The 15997-nt window shown below is 42.2% G+C and overlaps 1 protein-coding gene across 5 annotated transcripts in view; it reads left to right on the top strand.

The window, feature by feature from the left end:
• LOC143300573 (protein NDRG3-like) overlaps nucleotides 1-15997 on the top strand; it is a 35252-nt gene that overhangs the window by 14652 nt on the left and 4603 nt on the right. For 4 of the 5 annotated variants that reach the window (XM_076614342.1, XM_076614339.1, XM_076614338.1 and 1 more), the window contains 9 exons: nucleotides 877-915; nucleotides 5051-5113; nucleotides 5888-5948; nucleotides 6293-6379; nucleotides 7189-7266; nucleotides 8891-8991; nucleotides 12431-12496; nucleotides 14168-14267; nucleotides 15529-15616. In XM_076614342.1, the coding sequence (XP_076470457.1) occupies nucleotides 877-915; nucleotides 5051-5113; nucleotides 5888-5948; nucleotides 6293-6379; nucleotides 7189-7266; nucleotides 8891-8991; nucleotides 12431-12496; nucleotides 14168-14267; nucleotides 15529-15616 (683 nt within the window). The remainder of the gene's footprint in view (nucleotides 1-876; nucleotides 916-5050; nucleotides 5114-5887; nucleotides 5949-6292; nucleotides 6380-7188; nucleotides 7267-8890; nucleotides 8992-12430; nucleotides 12497-14167; nucleotides 14268-15528; nucleotides 15617-15997) is intronic. The other variant, XM_076614340.1, reaches the window with a different exon arrangement.

The raw sequence follows: 15997 nt of genomic DNA, 5'->3' as shown, positions 1-15997 counted from the left end.
GTGAAAATGTTATTTCCCATATTGTCTTGAATGCAGTTTTCAGGATTGTCTTGAATGTTGGAATGCAATTTTCAGGATGGTCTATCATGTGCCAGTGAATTTTTTGTTTAGAAGTTGTTGTTTTTTTCCATCCTACCCTTTCAGAAAAAAAACATCAGTTTTCGGATAGTGTAAAAAGTTACCCTGCTAGAAAATGCATCACTCTTGGTCCATGATCAGGTTGTCAGAGATAGGTTTGAAGTGTAGTTTGATAAAATTATAAAGAGAGATTTTATCATTTCCATGATGTAAAATGTGAAGAAGAAAAAAGTTTCCAATACAGCCAGATACAGCGTTTAACTCACTCAGTACTGCCAGTCCTCTCTTCTCCTCTACACAGACCCCTCAGATGTCCAGTGGGTGTCTGAATGACCCAACCTTTAGCTTCCGTCGTCAGAATTGTGGTATTCTTTGTCAACATTCACGTCTTCAGTATAAGAGCCTTCCGCTTGCAATATTTTGATGATGGTAATTGGGGTGAAACGCTGTTAACGTCGTCTCTTTTGCCGTTCGTATGGAAAGAGTTAAAGCTAAGGGTGGGGAGAGTGTATCGCTTCCTGACACCACCACCACCACAGGCTTTAGCCCTTGACAGACATGACAGGTACACCTGGATCATGACATTTTCATAAACATCTCCTTGGACAAGGTTGGCAGCTGTGTCTGTAAGTGTGTGTGTTTGTGTGTGAGGTGGACTGATTGTGCTGTTGTGATAATGATCATTGAACAAGTTGTGCTGTTGTGATAATGATCACTGGACAAGTTGTGCTGTTGTGATGAGATGCGGAGGGGTTGTGCTGTTGTGATAATGTCTGGATGTTCGCTGGCTCCCAACAGACAGGATGCCCTGGGTAACCCTCAGTCCCTGGGAAACAGGTGGGTACCCCCTGCTTTGTCTTTTTTTTTCTTTTTTTGTCTTTTTTCATGTTTATGTTTTTAAAAACAAATGTACTATTTGCTGTGTGAAATTCTGCTGATGACACAGGCCTGCAAAAATGTACAGAACCACTTCCTAAGTAGTTGTGTATATCTCTTGACTTTGTGTGTATAAGTGCTCTGAAAGGACGTATTTCTCCTCAAATGAGATTGAGATGTTGGAGAGAGAGTTGACACCTGAAACCCAGTACATGATGTTTGCTAGTGTGATCACTGTAAGAAAACTGGACCTGTTGCACTAAAGCACAGCGCATGCACGTGCTTCTAACCTGTATTAGCATGATAGAATTAATACCAATGTACAGGCATAATATATCAAAAATGCCTTTGGAAGTGATATGCTGACAGAGAGATGGGACAAAGTTTGTTCATGGCGTTTCTGACTGTTATAGCTAGTGTGAGAAAAGTGACGGTGCGCATATTAAGATTTGGGCCTCAATTTCATGGATGATTACGTTCAGAAGCATTAATTAATTAATGCCTTAGCATTGAGGATATCATGTAGAAGCATTACTTTGGGAAGCAGTCTTGACATAACTTTACATTGTTTCTGCATTGTCCTTGAGAAGTGAACACATCAGAACCGTAAAACTAATGACAAAGAAAAGTCACTTGAGACAAAAAAAATTTGATGACGCTTGCAGCTTTCGATCTGTATCTGTTTTCTTCTGCCCTGTCTCAACAGAGTCAGTCTGCAAGAATGAGAATCAGACTGGAGGAAAATAGGGAGCACTGTGCAGCACTGCTGTGAGCAGATGTCCTCTGTGCACTTGTTAAGCCTCATAATGTCTCAAGACATTCAGATGGGATGACGAATAAGATCAGGAGGACACAGCAAAGAGTGTCTGGTGAAACTGACAAGGTGTCGCTGATGTGTCTGTGTAGCCATGTGTCGTAGAGTGCATGCACAGCCGGTTTTGACTAGATCACTCCCCTTAGAGAGGCCACTGTGGCGCCGTCTTCAGTGATCTCCTGTTCTGGTAACGGTTTACAGTTGGCCGGGTTTTCTCTTGGGAGTTTTCCTTCTCTTGGAAGAACTGCCTGCTGAGGCTAACGGACTCCATCTGCCCGGATTTTTCCTCAGGGTTGACTCCCAAAGCCTTTCCTATGAGTGGGTATGGCCGCAAGGCAGCAGAGGTTTGAAATCAGAGTTTTCTTTCTCTTAGATGAGCTGTCTTCCCAGACTGATGAGCCTCATCTACCCAAAGCACTGGTTTTCAGGCGCCAGGTAACCCACCTTCGCCCCTTCTCCTATCAGTAGTAGCAGTTCCGCCGGGCTTATATCTAAGCCACATGAGCAGGCTAGGAGCTGGACTTAGTTGTCAGAGGCTGTTGGAGACGCGCGCCGTGAGGGGCATTTTATAGACAATGGGAGCTTGTCCCCATTGCCACCCCTCGGCTATGACAACCTTTGGACCAGGTGTCGCTGATGACTGGTTAAGATCAGGACACAGCAAAGTGTGTCTTGTGAAACTGACTCCTCCTGTTGCTGACGACTGAATAAGATCAGGACACAGCTAAGAGTGTCTTGTGAAACTGACTTGGTTGTCACTGATGACTGAATAAAATCAAAAGGACACAGCAAAGAGTGTCTTGTGAAACTGACTTGGTTGTCACTGATGACTGAATAAAATCAAAAGGACACAGCAAAGAGTGGCTAGTGAATCTGACTTGGTTGTCGCTGACAACTGAATAAGATCAGCGCACAGCAAAGTGCATCTTGTGAAACTCATTTGGTTGTCGCTCAAGTTGTAAATCATTTCAGCTGTGGCAACAAATTGGTGTACCAGTAATAAGTATTCAAGTATATTATCATTCTGAGACATATGAACAGTTGATTAATGTTTATACTGAAGACAGATACTGTCCTATAACGAATGAATGAATTAACTTTTTTACACTCTGCAAGCAGTTTAGAGCCTGACATAAACAGACATAGTGGAGGAACCTGAACAGCTGTTGCTGAAAGGAAGAAAATCAGTTTGATTTTTTTGTTTTGTTTTTTTTGTGGTAATTATTTACCTTGCACGCTAAGTAATATACATCCTAGCCCTTTTATCCCTCTACAGTCGTGTAGAGTGGACAAACATGTTAATCAAGCTTTTGTAACATCCACAATGCAGAAAGCTGGCTAAATGATGACGCTGTCAAACAGTTATCCTGTCACAATTTCATTGTATGTGATTCAACATGTGTTTGATTTTGTAGAGATCGGACAGGAGCCATTGAAAGCTTTCCCTCTGAATGTTATGTTTTTTTTCTTCTTTATAGTATGTCATGTTTAAAAATGTTTCAGTTTATATACTCTCTCTCTCTCTCTCTCTCTCTCTCTCTCTCTCTCTCTCTCTCTCTCTCTCTCTCTCCCTCTCTCTCTTTGTTTCTCTGATGCTCTTTATGTCTCCAGCCTAAATTCTGTTGATTACAAAATCTTCTCCTTTGCAGACTTGCTATGGGCATGATGGCTCGTGCGGCTGCACATATATGAAGTATTTTGTACATTGATGTGGTATTTCTGCATGTGAATGTGAACCCCATGGTTTTAAAGTTCGATTGGATGCTGTTCTGTTGAGGGCTTTAAAAAGGCATGGCTGTACTGCATGAAGGAAAGAAAAAGAGTGAGTGAGTCACATTCTAACTGCATGAAAACACTAATGCAAACTGATGGTGCATGTCCCTGCATATATATTCTGTATTCAACTGTAAGGAAGTTACTATGGAAGTTACAGTTGTTAGTTTAGAGCCATTTTAGGTTGTAGGCTACAGGTAAGGTATTCAGCTCGTGTTTTGTAGATAGAAAATAAACGATGCATTTCTGATACCAGTGTAAATGGAAACAAAAATGTTTGTTTTTTTGTTTTGTTTTGTTTTTTTTATCAATTATCTGGACAACCTGTATGTTTGCATTTCCGATGATTCTTTATCATGAAATGGCACCTAAGTTTTCACTTCCGTAAAAACCAGTGTTGATATGATGGTTATTTAAGTGTAGATGTTTGTGCTTATTGGTATTATGAAACACTCTTGCAGTTTGTGATATCACAGTATACTTATTGGTATTGTGAAACACACTTGCAGTTTGTGATATCACAGTATTTTTTTTTATGTTAGTTGTGTTGTAGTGCGTGTTTTATGTCACAAGAAATGGTCATTTACACAGTACTTTGTTTTGTTTGTTTTTTTTGTTTTCGGTTTTTTCTCACTTCACAATCATCACACCTGTTCTTCAAGGACCACAGTGAACCCATCAAGGCATCTTTGTTTCTGTCTCACTGAAAACCCCCAGTGTCTTACCATTCATTGTCCACATTGTGTGTGTGTGTGTGTGTGTCCCTATCTTTTTTCCGTGCACCCATGTTACAAATAAGAAAAGAGAAGGACTTAAATTCACTGGGGGAGGAGGGGGGGGTGGGGGGAAACCTTGACCATCAGATCAGTATGTTTTACTGAAATGGTTTGCTGAGCTATCTTTTTAGGGGGTACATCTTCTCTCTCTCTCTCTCTCTCTCTCTCTCTCTCTCTCTATATATATATATATATATATATATATATATATGTCTCTCTCTCTCTGTGTCTCTCTCTCCATCTTTCTCTCTATCTCCCTCTCTCTCTCTCTCTCTCTCTGTCTATATATATATATATATATATATATATATATATATAATGCATATTTATAAAGTAGTGTAGATTTCTTTCAGTGAAATCATTTTCCTGTTACTGAAATAGAATATTTGTCAACAACAGAATATGATGATAACAATAATAATAATGATAAGGTTTCTTCTAATGGCTCTTGCACTCTGTGGCTTGTATATGAAAAAGTAGTTGTATATTGTTTATTGATTTTGCTACTTAGTAATTATTTTGATATTTATCCATCTTAGCATTTACTGTGCATTATTCAAGGATGAAAGAGTGTGCCATAGGAAATGCGTTTACATCGCTGTTGTTTATAAAGTGTGTGGCCGACATGGTGGATTGGAAGGGAAGTGGGTTGTTAGTCATTGTGTGTCATGTCACGTCATGATGATGGATGTCAAGACATGGTGTAGTTGCTAACAGCGCTTTTCCTGAACAGGTTCGTCTACCCCACCATGGATCAGTTGGCTGAGGCTGTGCACCATGTTGTGGAACATTACGGGTAGGTGTGTGTGTGAGTGTGTAGGTGTGTGTGTGTGTGTGTGTGTGTTAACAGGTGTGTGTGCGGATGCATGCATACATGTGTGTATGCGTGTGTATTTATGTGTGTGTGCGCACGTGTATGTTGTGGTTTTATGGTTTCTGATACTGTTCATTACAACAAAGAAGTGTTCAGGAGACAGATTTAATCATTGACACAAGTCAGTTGGCAGGTTTTGCAAAGTTACTTTATTCTTGTCATCCCTTCCTTTCCTGTTCTTTCTTCAAGTTCAACCCCTTGGCTGTCTGGCTGTTATATTCTGTGTCTCTCAGTGTCTGTCTGTCTCTCTGTGTGTCTGTCTGTAAGTCCTTAAAAGTTCTTAAAAGTTGTTGTGCATATATTTGAGGTGGAACAGTTCTGAAAGCTGCATGGTATTGCTGTGTTGGTCATCTTTCTCTGAATCCAGTGTGAATGAGGGAGCCAGGAAAAGGCCTGTCCAGCAATCCATCAGGGGCTGCCATGATTTGATGTTTCACCTCTGTGGACCCTAGGGAAGGATAGTTCAGTGCTTTGACCAGTTGGCTGTTATTTCATCTGGTGTTCATTGAAGACGTTACAGAGGGGGTTGGTGTGGTGGGGGGGGGGGGGGGGGGGGGGGGGGGGGGGGGGGGTAATTACACTTTTTGATTTAACTTGTGTGTGTTGATGGGAAACAGAATGGTAGGGTGTTCATTGTTTTGTCCTGACTGTTGTTGGATCTGTGCTGAACTTGTGTTTTGTTTCCCCCTCCCTCAGATTGAAGAGCATCATTGGGTTTGGTGTTGGGGCTGGTGCCAACGTCCTCACACGCTATGAGGTCAGTGGATTCTGTCGTCGGATCCTGGTGAATCTGGTGCAGTGTTCAGAAAATTATTACACACTGAGAGTATTATTGTTATTATGTTTTGTAACGTGTTTCAGTGAATAGCAGTGTGCTGTTCATGTGTGTGCGCAAAGTGAGTCTTTCATTTTTTATCATTCAACAGTCATGTGTTTTATGGCAACATAACATTCCCAGGTAGCATTGTGGCCATCAGAAGTTGATATATGACAGATTTTTTTTTTTTTTTTTTTTTTAATTAGAGTGGGTGTGGCATGTGAGTGATGAAGGCTTGGCATTTGTTGTTGATGTGATGTGGTTTGTTGGACTGTGGATTTCAGCTGGCCCATCACGACAGGGTGGACTCACTGGTGTTGGTGAACCCCTATGCCACGCAGGCTGGCTGGATTGAATGGGGCTACCAGAAGGTAGTTGTCCTTTCTTCAGCTTCATCAGTGCTAGTCAGTCAGTTGGCAGCAGCTGAGTAGGCTGCCAAATTGCTTGGTTTCTAGCATGTTTTTGAGTTTTAAGCTTTTATGGAATGTATGTATGTATGTAAAAAAAAAAAAATAATTAATTTGGGGGTGGGGTGTGAATATCTTGTGTAAGAAAAAGGTTATCTCTTGGGTTGTTAATTACCAAAGCATGTGAGGAAAAAAGAGAGAGAAAGTTTGCTAATTGAAAAAATCTAGACCTAAAATTGATAAGTTTTTGAATTTAAAGTGATTATTCAAATGCACTGAGTCAGGTTAGTTTGGAGAGGTGCTTGGTATGAAGGTTTTCTGCTGTACATTCCATTTCTAGAACCAGTCTTTAATTGGCAGCTGTATTTTATTAAACAGGTTTTTAGAAAATTGCATTTGACATAATAGAATATTTTATCCAGTTGAGTTTTATGTAAGCATGTATTTTAAATTGTTAGACACAAGAAGCTAAAGTCATACTTTTTACAGGAGTATTTGCTTGCCTCCATTCTTCCCGAGGTCTGTGTATGTATGAACATGCACATGAGAGAAGGTGTGTATGTGTGTGTGTGTGTGTGTACGTTGTGATAAGATGTTTGGGGAAGAAACTGGTAAGCTGCTGATGTGATGGATACAGTTTATAGGAGATCAAGAGAGGAATGCTAGTTTAGAATTATCCTTAGCTTTCATCCTGAGTTCTAGCTTCACCAAAATGCTCAGAAACCCCATTGGGTACTTTTGTACTGAATAGATGATACCTGTTTGTTGGGCAGATGAACTCGTGGTACCTGTTCAGCGGTCAGATGACCAACTTCACGGAGGAATACCTGCTGTGGCACTGGTTTGGAAAGGTAGGAGTTGTGACTGAACTGTTAAACTGTGTGAAGACAGTTTGGGGTCTCCACATGTCTTTGGCATGGGAACCAGTTTATGGCAGAATAGTTTTGATACTTTTCTGCCAGTAGTGTCTGTGAGGGTCTTAGTTTGAATCCCATTCTCACCCATTCTCCCAGGTTTGGCTGGAAAATCAAACTGAGTCTAGTCTTTTGGATGAGACAGTAAATGATAAACTGATAAAAAAAAATGTATATAAAACCATGGCTACATAAGTTGGTGTCTCCACATGTCTTTGGCATGGGAACCAATTTATGGCAAAATAATTTTGACACTTATCTGCCAGTAGTGTATGTGAGGGTCTTAGTTTGAATCCCATTCTCACCTTTTCTCCCAGGTTTGGCTGGAAAATCAAACCGAGTCTAGTCTTTCGGATGAGACAGTAAATGATAAACTGATAAAAATAAACATAAAACCATGGCAACATAAGTATTGTCCTTTTGCACAATTCTGGAGGAGAAATCCATTCTGATAGGTTCATAAATATCTCATGCGTCAAGGCCTGACTAGCATGTTGGGTCGTGATGCTAGCGAGGCATCTTCCGGGCAGATGTGGTGCAGCGAATGTGGATTTGTCCGAATACAGTGACGCCTCCTTGAGAAACTGAAACTCATCCACTGCATGCGTGCGCTGTTTTCTGGGATGACAGACTGCATTGTGTTGTGTGAGCCATGTGACCACGTGTGGCATTTCAGAAAAAAAGAAGAAAAGAATTCATTGTATAAAAGAAAGCCGATCTGGGGTGGGTCGCATGAGCAAACGTAGCAGCGCTAAGTTTGCTTATCGTTAGGAATGTTCCTAACTCCATGGTAAATTCAATATACTTAGGAACATTCTTAACTCAAAGCAAAGTTAGCATTGCAGAGATCGCCTAGTGCAACCCCACCCAGCAGTTTAGAGAAAGTGTTCCAAGAAAGTTGTCAAAAATAAGGTTTCTGTTTTATAGGAAGTGGTATTTTCGGTGACGGTTGTTTGATCAAAAGGGGTATCCAGTTTGTGATGTCCATTTGCTTGTACATAGACACAGCTTGAACTGGAACTCTCTGGTTAGTGGTGGCTGCCTTTCTCAGTGTGCATTGCACTGTAGTTGATCACCACAGGGGCTTCTGTACTTTTTTTTTTTTTTTTTTTGATTGGAGGGATGAAAAAAAAGGTAGTCATTAGGATCTGCCTTTTCTTTTCTGTTTCCTTTTGAAAGGTTTTTTTTTTTTTTTTGTGTGTGTGTGTGTGTGTGTGTGTGTGTGTGTGTGTGTGTGTGTGTGTGTGTGTGCAGGCAAATGTATCAGGATCAGAATATCTTTAATGTCTCAGCAAGAGAAGTCAAGAATATGCATGTGCAATTTGACTAACGAGAACAGATAAATCATGTTAGAATGATTCACAAATGTGTAGTGATAAGTAAAGATGAGCCTATACAAAAGACAGTAATAAATGGAACGAATGTTGCACATTGCCAGGCTGGTTGACCATTGTGAGGTATGAGTCATGAGAAGGGTTAGGGGCCCTTGAGGGGCCCGGGGGGGGGGGGGGGGTTACCTGCAGACTGACAGGGTGAGCGGTGTGTGCATTGTGTGCTGCAGAAAACCCGCTGGCAGAACCACGACCTGATCACTGTGTACCAGGAGTACATCAAGTCCATCAACGCTCAGAACCTGGCTCTCCTCATTCAGTCCTACCTCAAGTAAGGGACTGTTGTGTCTGTGTGTCTCCTCATTCAGTCCTGCTTCAAGTAAAGGAGAGTTGTGTGTGTGTCTCCTCATTCAGTCCTACCTCCAGTAAGAGAGTGTTGTGTCTATGCCTGTCTTAATTCAGTCCCACCTCCAGTAAGGGAGTGTTGTGTCTATGCCTGTCTTAATTCAGTCCTACCTGAAAAGTAAGGGAGTGTTGTGTCTATGCCTGTCTTAATTCAGTCCTACCTGAAAAGTAAGGGAGTGTTGTGTCTATGCCTGTCTTAATTCAGTCCCACCTCCAGTAAGGGAGTGTTGTGTCTATGCCTTTCTTCATTCAGTCCCACCTCCAGTAAAGGAGAGTTGTGTGTGTGTCTCCTCATTCAGTCCTACCTCAAGTAAGGAAGTGTTGTGTCTGTGTCTCCTCATTCAGTCCCACCTCCAGTAAGGGAGTGTTGTGTCTATGCCTTTCTTCATTCAGTCCTACCTCCAGTAAGGGAGTGTTGTGTCTATGTCTTCATTCAGTCCCACCTCCAGTAAGGGAGTGTTGTGTCTATGCCTTTCTTCATTCAGTCCCACCTCCAGTAAGGGGGTGTTGTGTCTGTGTGTCTTCTCATTCAGTCCTACCTCCAGTAAGGGAGAGTTGTGTGTGTGTCTCCTCATTCAGTCCTACCTCCAGTAAGGGAGTGTTGTGTCTGCGTCTCCTCATTCAGTCCTACCTCCAGTAAGGGAGAGTTGTGTGTGTGTCTCCTCATTCAGTCCCACCTCCAGTAAGGGAGTGTTGTGTCTGCGTCTCCTCATTCAGTCCTACCTCCAGTAAGGGAGAGTTGTGTGTGTGTCTCCTCATTCAATCCCACCTCCAGTAAGGGAGTGTTGTGTCTGTGTCTCCTCATTCAGTCCCACCTCCAATAAGGGAGAGTTGTGTCTGTGTCTCCTCATTCAGTCCTACCTCCAGTAAGGGAGAGTTGTGTGTGTGTCTCCTCATTCAGTCCTACCTCCAGTAAGGGAGAGTTGTGTGTGTGTCTCCTCATTCAGTCCTACCTCCAGTAAGGGAGTGTTGTGTCTATGCCTGTTTTAATTCACTCCCACCTCCAGTAAAGGAGTGTTGTGTCTGTATGTCTCCTCATTCAGTCCTACCTCAAGTAAGGGAGTGTTGTGTCTGTGTCTCCTCATTCAGTCCTACCTCCAGTAAGGGAGTGTTGTGTCTATGCCTTTCTTCATTCAGTCCTACCTCCAGTAAGGGAGTGTTGTGTCTATGCCTTTCTTCATTCAGTCCCACCTCCAGTAAAGGAGAGTTGTGTGTGTGTCTCCTCATTCAGTCCTACCTCAAGTAAGGAAGTGTTGTGTGTGTGTCTCCTCATTCAGTCCTACCTCCAGTAAGGGAGTGTTGTGTGTGTGTCTCCTCATTCAGTCCTACCTCCAGTAAGGGAGTGTTGTGTCTGTGTCTCCTCATTCAGTCCTACCTCCAGTAAGGGAGTGTTGTGTGTGTGTCTCCTCATTCAGTCCCACCTCCAGTAAAGGAGAGTTGTGTGTGTGTCTCCTCATTCAGTCCTACCTCAAGTAAGGAAGTGTTGTGTCTGTCATGTGTCTATGGCTGTCCTCATTCATTCCTGTGGAGTAATGGCCTAGAGGTAACGCGTCTGCCTAGGAAGCGAGAAAATCTGAGCAAGCTGGCTCAGCCGCCGATATTTTCTCCCCCTCCACTAGACTTTGAGTGGTGGTCTGGATGCTAGTCATTCAGATGAGACCATAAACCGAGGTCCCATGTGCAGCATGCACTTAGCGCACATAAAAGAACCCACGGCAACAAAATGGTTGTCCCTGACAAAATTCTGCAGAAAAATCCACTTCGATAGAAAAAACAAATAAAACTGCACACAAGAAAAAAACAAAAACAAAAAAATGGGTGGCACTGTAGTGTAGCGATGCGCTCTCCCTGGGGAGAGCAGCCCGAATTTCACACAGAGGAATCTGTTGTGATAAAAAGAAATACAAATACAAATACCTCAAGCAAGGAAGTGTTGTGTCTGTCATGTGTCTATGGCTGTCCTCATTCAGTCCTACCTCCAGTAAGGGACTGTTATGTCTGTATGTCTCCTCATTCAGTCCTACCTCCAGTAAGGGACTGTTGTGTCTGTATGTCTCCTCATTCAGTCCTACCTCAAGTAAGGGAGTGTTGTGTCTATGCCTGTCCTCATTCAGTCCTACTTCAAGTAAGGGAGAGTTGCCCGTCATGTGTCTATGGTTGTCCTCATTCAGTCCTACCTCAAGTAAGGGAGAGTTGTCCATCATGTGTCTATGGTTGTCCTCATTCAGTCCTACCTCAAGTAAGGGAGTGTTGTGTCTGTCATGTGTCTATGGTTGTTCTCATTCAGTCCTACCTCAAGTAAGGGAGAGAGTTGTGTCTGTCATGTGTCTATGGTTGTCCTCATTCAGTCCTACCTCAAGTAAGGGAGTGTTGTGTCTGTCATGTGTCTATGGTTGTCCTCATTCAGTCCTACCTCAAGTAAGGGAGAGAGTTGTGTCTACCTCCATGTATCTGTCTGCAGTATTATTAGTATTTTGTGACTGACTATGACTCTCAAACTAGGAGGCAAGACTGCACTCACTGTCAGTGCTGCAGCCTTTGGGTGGGGCTATTTGGTCTTTTGGAACCATCCCAGTGACGACAGTCCTGAAACCCTCTTGGCTGAGAGGGTGGGGTTGTAAATTTGAGACATTCTCCAGTGTGATCGTATTCTAGCCAGATAGGTGGATTTTGAAGGTCATTGTTGGACACGACTGTCATGCATTATTATTTCATCCTTGTTTGTCAGTTTATTTGGCTGTGCAGTGTATATGTGTGTTCTAACTTCAAGTTAGTTTAGAAATGGTTATGCTGTGTCTGTATTTATAGATAGTCCCAGTTTAGAAATGGTTATGCTGTGTCTGTATTTATAGATAGTCCCAGTTTAGAAATGGTTATGCTGTGTCTGTATTTATAGATAGTCCCAGTTTAGAAATGGTTATGCTGTGTCTGTATTTATAGATAGTCCCTTGGGCAATAAATGTATAAAGCCTAACAGGTTTATTTTCCCTTCTGTTCAAATTAAGATGTTGCATTGTGTTGTGTGATGTTATATATATATGTTCTTGATTCAGTTTGTAATATATTAGTTATGGTATGACTATGTCCATGTGTAATCAGTCTTGGCCAAGTAAATGCATAATGCATACTAGATTTTCTTTTTCCCTGATGGAGTCCTGTTCATTGAGATATATATATTCATATTCAGCCCTGATCATGCAGCACCTTGTGAGAAGCTAATACCACATCCTAGCTTCCAGGAAACTTGCTGAAGTCAGTAGTATGTTGCAGCATCTGGTCTGTAGGTAGAAGCTGGTGATATGCAGGGGTGGTGACAGTTTTTGTGAGGTTGCTGTTTCCTTGAAGTGTGGGTTCCCTGTTTTCAGGCGCACAGACCTGGGTATTGTGAGAGAGATGGACCCCATGAGAAAGGTGTCGGCACGCACAGTCAGGTCAGTGCCCTTTGGGATCTCTCTCTGAAAATGTCAGTGTAGACTGCCATTCTTGAGAGGTGGGTTTTGTTTGGGTTTTTTTTTTAAAGATTTTAATCAAGAATTTTCTTAAACAGAATCAAAATAAAAAGTCAGCACATGTGTTTGTTAGTGCTCTGTGTGTGTGTGTGTGTGTGTGTGTGTACTTGTCTTAGATTTTCCTTGTTTTCATTGAAAAGTTGGCATTATTTTGGTGTGCACAGAGTGAAATGATCAGTTGTTGAAATATAAGCAGTGTACAGTGGGCCTTGTGAACAGCATATTGCCTTTGAAACTTTTTTTTTTCAGGCTCTGTCATCTGAGGGACAAGATTTTCCCTTCCCTCTCCACTAGACTTGAGTGTAGATCAAAGTCCCAGTGTTGAGAAAGAGATAATAAACTTAGGTTCTATGTCATAAGGTGTAGTTCGCAGCTATTGCACACACACACAAAAAAAAAAAACAACCCAAGGCTTCAAAAAAACATTCTCCATGGGAAAAAAATCTGCAAACAAATCCATTTTGTCAGATGACCAGATACACATGCAGAACTTTTTTCTTCTTTAATAGATGGCAGTTAAAACATTTACTCTATGTGTGAGTGAGTTGTTAAACCTTTCTGTGTCTATATTTGTGCATGTTTGGGATGTCCCTTTGTTTTTGTGTGTATGTATGTGTTTTTGTGTGTATGCTGGTATGTTGTTTTAGTGTGTATGCTGATGCGTTGTGTTTGTGTGTATGCTGGTGCATTGTGTTTGTGTGTATGCTGGTGTGTTGTGCCCTGTGGATGGTCAGAGACTTGGTGAGTTTCCATGCTCAGAAAGTTCAAGTTGTTAACTCACTCGGGACGAATTATTTTCTCCCTTGCTTTTCCCTACAGACGACCCATTTGTTAGGGGAAGGAAAAAAAATCGCAAAAAATACAAAACACAAAGTAACTGAATGAAACTCACTGTACTTGACCCACTGACCCCTCTCCTCAGGTCGTGTGTACACCCACCCCCCTCCCTCTTCACTGCCTTCAGAAGCTAAGTCACTGTCTGTACCTTCTTGCTGGTAGCTTTCTTCACTGCAGCTACTCTATTCAACGTCTTCATCATCCTTGTTGATGTCGAAACTTTCAGTTTGAAGCATTTCAATCACTGTGGCAGCAGTAAAAAGCCGCTGTCATGATCTAGTTTGCTCCAAAATTTTCCACCTGTATCGCCTGCAATGCCATTTTCGATACTTATGCAGATTAGCTTGTCATGTGGGGTGCCGAAGTCACGGTCGCAGGCAAGTGTGTTATGGAATCTAACAAAGAAACTTTCCACTCGACCCTTGACAGGTTCACAATGCCCAGTGTAGCTGCGATTGTTATGCTACCCCATGAGGAAACTTGGGAAAATTTTTAATTGTCAAAACCACTGTAGCATTCCATCTTCGGGAACCGCGCCTTACGTGAGGAACGCTATAACGTTCCATCGTCCGGAGTGAGTTAAAACCAACAAAGCCAGGTTTGCTTTGCGTTAAGAGCAGTCCTAACTCACACAGTAATTCCATGGTCTGGGGAACATTCTTAACGCTAAGCAAACTTAGCGTTGCCAGGATCGTTCACGTCACCCAGCCCTGTTAACTGCCAGGATGGTGACCCAGGTGTGGTGGATGTTGGCAGGTGTCGCACTCTGATGCTGGTGGGGGACGACTCTCCACACATCGACCAGGCTGTGGAGATGAACGGACGCATGCTGCCTGAGGAGACGGATTTCATGAAGGTAGGTCAGCCCTGTCACTGACCCTCCAAGCCACATGGGTTTTTTGGTGGGTTTTTTTTTTTTTTACTGGCACTTAAACAGATCCTGACTGCCTGAATTCATGTCTTGAAGACATGTCTCTTGTAAATGACCAGTGTGACTTATGAATAAAATTTGTAGAAAACTGCTTTCTATTGTATCAGATTGTATTGTATTGTATTACTCTTTGTCACAGCAGATTTCTCTGTGTGAAGTTCAGGCTGCTCTCCACAGGGAGAGGTCATCGCTGCACTGAGAGTGACCCCCACACCCCCTTTTTTTTTCTTCCAGCATGCAGTTTTTTGGGGGGAGGGGGCTTGGGGGGCGGGCGGGGAGGGGGGGGGGTTGTATTGCATTCTATTACTTTCTGTCACAACAGATTTCTCTGTGTGAATTCAGGCTGCTCTTCCCATGGAGAGTGCAGTGCTACAGTGCAGCGCCACCCTTCTTTGGGTTTTTTCTGCTGCCTGCAAGTCTGTCTGTTTTCCTGTTGACTGGATGTATTCAGGCTGTGTTGTTCAGTGACCAGGTTGCATTTTTTTTAATGTTGAGTACAAACTGCAAAGTCTGATTTCCTTCTCCAAGGTTTCATGTTATTTAGGTATGGATACTAGCTGTGCTTCCTGGATAACTTTAATCTGATTGTGTGGTGGTGAGGATTAATAGTCCACAGCTTCTCATAGAGTCACACTGTAACCCAGACTACATCCCAGACTTGTGTGTAGGTTTGGACTACTGTAAGCCATGGGTAGCTGACTGTGACAATAGGAGAAAATAGAGAATGTATTTAACTGTAAACTGTCAGCAGAAATAAACTTAACTGTTAGACTGATCCTGGAAGATATACAATCTCCAGTATTGTACACATGATGGTGATATGGAGAAATCAGATCGCATATAATCAATATCTGTAATCAACAACAAACTTGAACATTAGATCTGAAAATGCAAAGTCCACATTAGTGTACACATTTCTCAGGGTGATACATCAGTACGGTTCACAGCCTTGAGGTCTGGGTTGTCCACTTCTCTCAGTGAAATTCCAGGTCTCAGCATTCGGATGACAGATCACAGTATTTACTGGTGTCCTGTACAGTGAAAATTTCGCCCCCAACATGCGTGCACACTCATGCACATGCACGCACAACACACTACACACACGCGCACACACAGACATGCTCACACACACACACACACACATGTGAATGGCTGGACAATGAGTGGTGGTGGTGGTGTTGTGCAGGTGGCAGACTGTGGGGGCATGCCTCTGGAAGAGCAGCCTGGCAAAGTGTGTGAAGCCTTCCGTCTCTTCCTGCAGGGAATGGGATACGGTCAGTCACCACACCTTCGCCTTTCTTGTTTTTTGTTTTTTTTTGTTTTTGTTGGGTTTTTTGTTCTCTCTCTCTCTCTCTCTCTCTCTCTCTCTCTCTCTTTAAATTTGTTGAGAGAGAAACTGTAATGTTCTTGTATTGATAAGATATTAACAAACAGTAAGTGGATCAAAACAAAACACCAAAAATGTTTATGGAAAACGAGAAGACAGTTGTTTTTTGTTTTGTTTTTTAATGTTGAAAACTTAATTTATTAATTTTTTTTTTTAATATGTATGTATATAAAAAGAAAAGAAAAAAGGAAGAACATTGAGTGCTGCCTCCATCAGTATCTTTGTTTTGTCTCAAAAAGAAGGGAACAGAAGGACAAATGCACACATA

This window comes from Babylonia areolata, chromosome 26, assembly GCF_041734735.1.
Source record: "Babylonia areolata isolate BAREFJ2019XMU chromosome 26, ASM4173473v1, whole genome shotgun sequence".
In the NCBI taxonomy this organism is placed as follows: domain Eukaryota; kingdom Metazoa; phylum Mollusca; class Gastropoda; order Neogastropoda; family Buccinidae; genus Babylonia; species Babylonia areolata.
Note: the sequence above shows the minus strand (reverse complement) of the source record. Positions and strands in the feature narration are given on the sequence as shown.